The 9,203-nt window shown below is 53.2% G+C and overlaps 1 protein-coding gene across 1 annotated transcript; it reads left to right on the top strand.

The window, feature by feature from the left end:
• Positions 1-712: 712 nt before the first annotated feature.
• Positions 713-8,634, top strand: MAPK13 (mitogen-activated protein kinase 13). Its single transcript, XM_039856116.1, has 12 exons — positions 713-924; positions 1,806-1,935; positions 3,062-3,120; positions 5,560-5,668; positions 5,835-5,864; positions 6,299-6,346; positions 6,474-6,588; positions 6,725-6,796; positions 7,394-7,473; positions 7,724-7,802; positions 7,888-8,061; positions 8,325-8,634. The coding sequence occupies exons 1-12, from the start codon at positions 806-808 to the stop codon at positions 8,402-8,404; spliced, it is 1,095 nt and encodes a 364-aa protein (XP_039712050.1). The 5' UTR covers positions 713-805; the 3' UTR covers positions 8,405-8,634.
• Positions 8,635-9,203: the final 569 nt, after the last annotated feature.

The raw sequence follows: 9,203 nt of genomic DNA, 5'->3' as shown, positions 1-9,203 counted from the left end.
ACGAAAAGTATTTATGGATGAAATATGCCTAGTTTTGCTTCAGAATAATGGGGGAGGAGAGAATAATGGAATAAATGTGACTAAGTTAATGTAATCATTGAAGCTGAGGAACCGGAGCCACGGAGGTTCACTGGAACCTCACCAGCAAAGTGTGGTCCAAAGGCTTTCTGAACCTCGGAGCTGGTTGGAAATGCAGAATCTTGGCTCCACCCCAGACCGACTAAATCAGAATCTGCATTTTACTAAAATAAAATTCCCAGGCGATTCGTGAGCATATTCAAGTGTGAGAAGCTCTGGGCTATTTTGTCTACTTTTGTATATGTTTGTAACTTTCCATCGTCAGAAAGTTGCCGGGTTTTGTTTTGTGTTTCCGAAATTGTCTTCAATATCGCCGGCAGATCTTCCTGCAGAGTCCCAGGCTGCAGAGAGCTGGGAGGCCGTGTCTTCCCATCCCTCAGCCCCATGCGGGAACCCCTCGGTCTATCAAGACCTAGCCCCCAAGGCAGCACTTGGCCGGGAAGCACCCCTTCCTGCCGGGCAGCGCACCTGCCACTCCGGCTGGGCTGCGGTCCTGGCGGAAACCCGGGGCTCTCGGCGAGGGCTGTCGGGGCAGGCCCGGGCGGGGCCGCACCTGGGCGAACCGGCAGGTGGGACGCGCCGCGGGCCGGCCCCGCCCCCGCGCGGGGGAGGAGCGGGCGGAGCCGGGCGGGAGCGGCGGGGACCTCGGTAGGGGGTCGGGTGCCGGGAACCTGGCGGGCAGCGAACGCAGCCGCCGCACTGGAGCCGCGGGGATTGTGTGCGCGGGATGAGCCTCACCCGGAAAAAGGGCTTCTACAAGCAGGACGTCAACAAGACCGCCTGGGAGCTGCCCAAGACCTACGTGTGCCCGACCCACGTCGGCAGCGGCGCCTATGGCGCGGTGTGGTGAGACCCCTGGGCATGCACGCCCGCCGCGGGGAGCAGGGGGCGCCAGGGCGTCGGGGCGGACCGACGGCGGGCGCCCAGGCCCCAGGACGCAGGTGGAGCCTCCCCCACAGGCCTAGGCCGGGCCAATGCACCTCCTCTGCTCTTCCGAAGCCCCTGTGGGTGTCTCTTCTCCCGCTGCGTACCTGGGGCGGCGCGTCCACCACCTGGACCGAGGACCCCAAGGCCCAGCCCCCGCAGATTTGGAGGACTCCCTCCCCCGCCCCCCGCGCTTCCCTCTTCCCCCGCTGCCGCCCCAGGGGCTTTTCCTGGGTCCAACCCGTGGAGCTAGAAGGAGGTGGCAGACTGGGCTGCAAAGTAGAGTATGAGCGAGAAGCCTCAGGCTGTGGCAGAGGCTGGCCTGGGGTCACATCAAGAGCCATCTCACTTTTCTCACTGGCTTTGTGGAGTGTCTGTGGGTTGGATTAGGATTGGGTCTGGTTCTCCAGGATTTGAACCTTACAAGGGACCCCAGAGTTCCTCCAGGAGAATCCCCATTGTTACAGATGGGTCCATTGAGACCCAAAGAGGGAGAAGTGATTTGCCAAGTTGCATAGAGTGAGACGACCTGGCGCTCTGGTTCTGGTTGTCCTTGTGTCTGACCCAGGTGCAGTGTACCTACCTCTCTCAGTGTCTGCCTGCTCCCTCCTCCAGCCCCCACCCCGCACTGTGCTTCTGGCTGCTCCATCACATTCCAGGTGGTGGGCATCAGTTTCTCCTAGCCTAGCCTGCTGGCCAAGAGGGATTTGGATGAGGATGGCCTGGGAGATACCATCCAGGATCTGGGGTGGGCGCTGCCCAGTGAGGAAAGTGCTGTCTGCTGACCTGCGTGTGCCTTCCAGCTCTGCCATCGACAAGCGGTCCGGGGAGAAGGTGGCCATCAAGAAGCTGAGCCGGCCCTTCCAGTCTGAGATCTTTGCCAAGCGGGCCTATCGAGAGCTGCTGCTGCTGAAACACATGCAGCATGAGAATGTAGGCTGGGCCTGGGGCTGCTGGGGAAGGCAGGGAAGAGGGGGATGGCCCAGACAGGGCCCCCTGCGTGTGTGCAGAGAGCTCAGGACAGGTCCAGGAGAAGGGGAACCTCCTCCCTGCTCCTGCAACCCTTGTACCTGCCTCATATTAAGATGCGGTACAAGAGCTGCCCTGCCTAATTCCCAGAAAAGATGCAAAGGGTATGTTTGGCAGTGGATCAGCATGAACTTTGTGAGATGCAAACTTATTGTCACTGTTATGAGGAAGCAAGCACAGCGGAACTTTGTAAATCTGTTCTACATCTAAGAGCTGGTGCCCAGAATCCAGGTTAATGTTATTTCCACATGTGACCCTGATAATAACAACAACAATAATAATAGATACTTATTGAACACTTATTATGTGCCAGGCACTGTTCAAAGAGCTTTGCATAAACTAACTTATTTAATTCTCATAGTATCCCATGAGATAAGTACTAAGCCTGGCTCTAGGCCTCAGTGCATAATGATTAGACTGTTCTATCTAACAGAAACAAGTAGGAAAAAAAGTGACCCAGCACTGGGCCTGGCAACCAGGCTTTGCTTTAGGACACCTATATCGGGAAGCAAACATTTAAAATAATGATTTCAGTTTAAGCCCTATTCCTCTTCAGCAATACTCCCCATAGCCTCTAGCCAGGGGTGATCTTGCCCCTGCCTCCAAACCAGCCCTTTGGCAGGCAAAACTGGATGTGGCAGGAGACCAAAGGTCTTCCTGCTGGCTGGAAGGTGTCTTCCCTGTTTCCACCTTGATTCCCTTCACCACTCATGGGTCCCTGCTTGATATGAGAGTGGGTTTGTGCTGCTTGCCCAGAACACCAGCCTTGGGGGAAGTGAGCACAGGAATGGCTCCCTCCCCTTCTCCCCAGCCGGACTCTCCATCACGGTGCACCAAAAGCTCCCTCCCAATTCGGGAGATCCCTCTTCTACCTCTGTCCCTTTACTGCTTCCAAGAAGGCTGGGATCCTGCCTATTGCTGGAGATGGAGTATCAGGAAAGGATGGATGGTCACTGCGTGGCTGGGTCCTGGGGGAGGGGTAGAGAGGGCTAGGCGGCTGCCCAGCCCTCACTGGCAACCTTCTCCCCAGGTCATTGGGCTCCTGGATGTCTTCACCCCAGCCTCCTCCCTGCGCAGCTTCCATGATTTGTGAGTCGGGCCACACTGGGTTTCAGGATATTGCATGCCTTGGGAGCAAGTTGAGGGACGGTTGAGATTCTCTAACCGGGTAGGGGGATTCCCACCCTGGCAGTCCCTGTGCCTCTGTGCTTTTGAGGTGTGATTCTCTCTGGAGAGGTCCTTTCAGCCAAGGGTAGAGAGGACAGCAGGCAGGAAGAGGTAGGAGGAGCTTTGTGGGGTATTTGCCTGACACAAAGCTGTCTGCTAGCTGCTTCCCATGTTACCCAGTTTTAACACCCCAAGACATCATTGCCAGTCTTCACTGGCACCAACCTCACTGGCATCACCAATTCATTGCCATTCCCTGGGGGCCCAGGTGTGGGTCTGGACCTTGGGGCTCTTCCTAGAATGGAGCAAGGATCAGGAAGTCTTGGCTGCCTCTGGCTAATGGGATGTTTGACAGAGTTATACAGTACCAAAAAATTTAGTTGCTAAATGCATGGCTTTGCTAGTGCAGTGTCTGGTCTAAAATTTAGAAATCTTTGGAAAGGTTTGTTAGCATGCTTTTGTTTTAAATGTAATAAAGTAATTTTGAATGAAGTTTTTCCTATAATGTCAGTTGCTGGGCTCAGCATTTGGAATTTAAAGTGGACCAGCTAGAAGTCTGCCTGAGGTAGAAGGGGCTAGGGGCATCCCAGGTAGAAGGAACTGCAAGGGCAGAGGCCATGGTACAGGTAAGAGGCTGGACTGTGTGGGCAATACTGAGAAGTTTGATGTGGCTAGTGGAGGCCAGTGGCTGGTTTGGTCAAGCTAAGAGTCCAGACTTGTTCCCATGGGCAGCCTCAAGTTCATGGAGGTTTTGAGCAGAGAAGTGATAGGGTCACATTAGATTTTTGGGATGCACTCTGATGGTAGCTGGAATGGAACAGAGAGCTGTTTTGGGAGGTGGGAACCCAGAGGGTCATGTTCAAGACCTAGACCTGGATCTAAATAGAGTAGTGGTGATGGGATGCTGAGAGCAGACCTGAGACCCTTGGGGTGCAGTGGCTGGGTGAGATAGCATAGGTCAGGGTATGTCAGGTTCTTGCTTGCAATACAAGGTGGAGGGTGAACAGATCTTGGGAGAAAGATAATGTGTCCTTTTCAGACACTTCACTTTTGAAATGCCTGTGAATACTCAAGTGTTTAATTAGCAGTTGCAAATAAATCTGGAGCTCAGGAGAGAAAAGTTTGTGCTAGGGATGTGAATCTGAGTTGAAATAATCACCCATGGATGGTAGCTAAAACCCAGGAACAGGCTAATGTAGAACATGAATACTGTTGATTAAAATATCAGCATTAAAGGGAAAGTCCAAGAGGATGAGCAGGTGAAGACCTGGGAGCACCTGATCAGAGGTGAAGGCGAATCAGCGGAGACTCTTGAGGGAATGTCAGATTGTGCAAAGGTCAAATAGGACAAGAGGGAGCCAGGGGTGTGTGTATTGGTCAGTTAATGGTGTCCTTGATCTGAGCAATGTTGGCAGTTGGACAGGGCCAGGTTGGCCTGGGAGTTAAGGCTGTTGGGTCAAGAGATGTGGACCACTCTTTCTAGAAATTTGATGGGGAGAGAAAGAGGAAGAAGGGGTGTTTATCTGAGAAACAATGTCAAGGGAAGGTGGTTCTATCACAGTGAGACTTCAGGAAGTTTGTGGGCCAAGAAGAAAGAACCAGGGTCCGTGTAGAGGTGAAAGATAGGAGGGGAGGGATTGTGCATGGAGCAGGGTTCAGCAGGAGGAAGGGGTGTGGTCGGGCTGAAGAAGGCTTCAAAAAGTCACAGGCTCACGGAGGTGGCTTCCACCACATCTTTTTTTTTTTAATGTTCCTTTTTCAATCTTATCATTTTTTATTCTAGACTTTGCTGGTACCACTTTGAGTAATCATTACATTCTGCTGACCTGGACTGGTTTTGCAATCCCGTAAGGGTGCAACTCCTTAGCCAGCTCCTTCTTCCTTCTTCTACCCTTCTAAAAATTGTTTCATTGTTTCCTTCTTGGAAGGGCAGACAGTTTTGGTTGTTCTTGGAGCCATCAGCTGGATATGACCCTCTGGGGGAGAGAAGATTTGGAGAGAAGCAGAAAGAAATAGTAGCAGATGTTTCTAACTCACAGCTCTTGCTCTCTGTGGGGCATGGAGGAGGGCAAGGAGAGGGCACCTTTGAAGAGGTGGAACACAGCTCCATTTGGTTTTCCTAAATATGTTCCAGCTGAAATGCTCACCATGAGCTCTGCCAGCTAGGTGGCCACTGTGGCTAGGCTGGGAGCCAGGAGGCCTGTGTGGGGGTCTAGATGGATGTGGTTGAGCTGGTTCTTCTTACACACAGAGGTCATCTCTAAGGCCCCTGTTCTGCCTCAGCCCCTTGCCCCTCCTCTGAGCTCAGACCCGGGGCTGGGTGGGACTTGGGGCCATTCACCAAGCTCTCGTGCCTTGCAGCTACCTGGTGATGCCCTTCATGCAGACAGACCTGCAGAAGATCATGGGGATGGAGTTCAGTGAGGACAAGATCCAGTACCTGGTGTATCAGATGCTCAAAGGTCTTAAGGTGGCTAGAGGCCTGGAGGATGGCAGAGGGGGGACACCTTGGTGTTGAGACCTGAGGTTTGGGGAGGCTAGCTTTGGGCCAGAAAGAGCACACTGACAGAGTGGAGGGGTTTCTGAGCCAGCCTGAAACAGCTGGTGAAAACTGAACTTCTCTTTCTCCTACACAGTACATCCACTCAGCTGGGGTCATCCACAGGGTGAGTGCTTTCTCTTCTACAGTCCTTCCCACCCCTGGAGGGGTTCTCCTCAGTATGTGTGTGGGGGGCGGGGCGTTGAACAGAGGGGACAATAATCCCCTGGGACATGGGATGTGGTTTTTTTCAGACCCATCCTTGGCCCAGAAGAACCTGCCTCAAAGGAATTGCTGTGTTCTGGGGAACTTTTGGGGGAAATGCTGCAAACAAAGCAAGCCCTGAGCTGGGTGTTTCAGGCCCTGAGAATCAGGAGCATTTTAGAGTTGGATGGGCCCTACAGGACACCTAGTCCAACCCTCATTTTATGCATGAGGAGACCAATGCTCAGAGAAGGGAAGGGGCCTGCTGAGGTCTCATGCTGGGTGGTGGCTGAGCAAGGACAAGTTTCCATCTCTGCCTCTCAGCCTGGTACTTGCTTGCTCTCTCTTCTCATGTAGGACTTGAAGCCAGGCAACCTTGCTGTGAACGAGGACTGTGAGCTGAAGGTGAGTCGGCCCAGGCAGGGCCAGCCCAGGGATGGGGTGGGCCCCTCTCCCGCAGAAGCCTCCCGAAGCTGTTCCAAGGGCCTCCTCTCCTCAGTGAGATTCCTTCCCTATGTCCCCCGATTCGTAGATCTTGGATTTTGGGCTGGCACGGCATGCAGACGCTGAGATGACTGGCTATGTGGTGACTCGCTGGTACCGGGCCCCTGAGGTGATACTCAGCTGGATGCACTACAACCAGACTGGTCAGTGGTCAGCTGCCTGGAGGCCTGGGGGTCTTCTGTGGCAGCTTCCCCCAAGGCCATCTTGGTTACTTCGGGTTGACTGATCACTGGGTCGTGGTCAGTGGTTTATGCGATACTTCCTCCCCTCCCTCGGCAGTGGACATCTGGTCTGTGGGCTGCATCATGGCAGAGATGCTGACTGGGAAAACTCTGTTCAGGGGGAAAGATTGTATCCTTTGCTAAAAAAGCCCATACTCCACCCAGGGATTCATTCCTTCAACAGATGCCTTCTTACTTACTTAAATCTCTCTCTCTTTTTTTTTTTTCTTTAATTCGGAGGTGATACATGCTCAGTGTAGAACAATTTTAAAAAGCAGGTAAGCAAAATGATGAAAACTAGTCACCTTCATTTCATCACCATGTAGAAAATTCTTCATGTTTTGGCACCACACACACTAATTAAGTGCCTGCGTGTGCAGTGAAGGCATTGATGAGAGGATGTAGGTTCCGCTCTGCTGAGCTCAGTGTTAGGGTCGTGGAGACAATGAGGAAACCAATGAGGGTGACTGACCGGGATGAGGCCGAAGGGTGGCACACTCAGGAGCATTTGTGGGGAGGGACCCTAACCCACCCTGGCAGGGGAAAGCCTTCCAGAGTCCTGAGTCTTGAAGGATGAACCTCCTCTCCTAAAGCAGGAGGGGGCTAGGTACGTCTGGAGCCTGGGTGGTGGCCACAGGGACTGGGTGGCAGTGATGGAGGGCCCACGGGAAGGGCAGCTTCCAATCTGCCAGCAGAGAGTGAGGCCAACCCTTAACCTGCTGCCAAGACTTGGACCAGTTGACCCAGATCCTGAAAGTGACTGGGGTGCCGGGCACAGAGTTTGTGCAGAAATTGAATGACAAAGCGGTGAGTGACCAATGGGCCTAGGCTGTGCACTTGTCTGACCAGGGGCAGGTGGGCTGCAGGTCTTTGGGGAGGAGGGCTTACCTGTGTGTCCCTCTGCCCTTGCAGGTGCTCTTGCCTTCATCCCACTTTGGGCTCTGACCAGAGCCATGAGCCCTACTGGGGCTTTTCTGGAATCCCTGCCCTATACTCCAAGGCCCGAGCCCTGAGGGGCTGCCAGTTGGGAATTACTCAGTGCCTTTCTGTCTTCCAGGCCAAATCCTACATCCAGTCCCTGCCACAGAGCCCCAAGAAGGATTTCTCCCAGCTCTTCCCACGCGCCAGCCCCCAGGGTGAGTCTTGGGGCTGTCCCCACAGAACCACTGCTTTTTGTCCCAGTGAATGGGCCTGGGTCTGAGACTCATGCTCTTGCTGCAGCTGCAGACCTCCTGGAGAAGATGCTGGAGCTGGATGTGGACAAGCGCCTGACAGCCTCACAGGCCCTCGCCCACCCCTTCTTTGAACCCTTTCGGGACCCTGAAGAGGAAACAGAGGCCCAGAAGTTTGATGACTCCTTAGAACACGAGAAACTCACAGTGGACGAATGGAAGCGTAAGAGCCAGGCGCTTGGGCTCCTTCCTCTCTCTGCCTGCAGCCTCTCTCCTTTGCCTACTTCATTTTCATGTCTGGCCTCAGATAGCCCCTGTCTCTGGAGTTTACTGCATCCTTCTCTATGAGTGGATATTGTCTCCTGCATCCATTTCTTTCTTCCCGAGCTGACTTCCTACTCCACGTTATATCTGTGGGGGCTGGGGACAGGTTCTTTCTTGCCCTCAGTACCCCAGACCCACCTTGAGCCACCCTGCCTTTCTCAGAGCACATCTACAAGGAAATTGTGAACTTCAGCCCCATTGCCCGGAAGGACTCGCGACGCCGAAGTGGCATGAAGCTGTAATGACTCATCTAGCTGACCTGCAGCTAAGCCCAGGGATCACTACATAGCACCACCTGCCAGACATTGTCCCTAGGACCAATATTTATTAATAATGGTTTCAACCATTATTGGATTATAGCCTTCCGAGCAGAGGACAGAAGGGCCCTGGTCCTTGTGCCGTATTCAAAGATCTTGGTTGGGAGAAAATAGCTCTGATCATAACCAGCCGCATTAAACACCCATCTGGAGAATCGCCTGTGTGTGGGGTCCTTTCCTTCACAGCTATAATGGGGCTAAGAGGGGTGGGCTGAGCCGGGGCAGGGGTCTACAGCAGTGATGATGTATTAGTTTGCTAGGGCTGCCATAACAAATTTCCATTAAAACACCAAAACTTTATGCTCTCAAGATTCTGAAAACTGGAAGTCTGAAATCAAGGTGTTGGCAGGGGCATGCTCCCTCTGAAGGTTCTAGAGAAGAATCCTTTTTTGCCTCTCTGTAGCTTCTGGTGTCTCTCAAATCTTTGGTTGTCCTTAGCTTGTACTGCATCAGTCTCCTCTCTGCCTCTTTCACATGGCCTTCTCCCCTGAGTGGATCTGGCTGTCTTCCCCTTATAAGAACACCAGCTATTGAATTTAGGGTCTACTCTAATCCCATATGATCTCTTCTCAAGCCTTACTAGTTATATCTGCAAAGACCCTATTTCCAAATAAGGTCCTGAGCTTCTGGGTGGATGTGACTTTCTGGGGAACACTATTCAACCCACTACAGAAGCCCACGAGGGAGGGCCCTTTCCTGGGCCTGGTGCTCTGCCACGGAGCCA

Source organism: Pteropus medius, unplaced genomic scaffold (genome assembly GCF_902729225.1).
Source record: "Pteropus medius unplaced genomic scaffold, Ma_sr-lr_union100, whole genome shotgun sequence".
Taxonomy (NCBI): Eukaryota; Metazoa; Chordata; class Mammalia; order Chiroptera; family Pteropodidae; genus Pteropus; species Pteropus medius.
The sequence above is the reverse complement of the archived record's forward strand: the minus strand, read 5'-3'. Positions and strand labels throughout refer to the sequence as shown.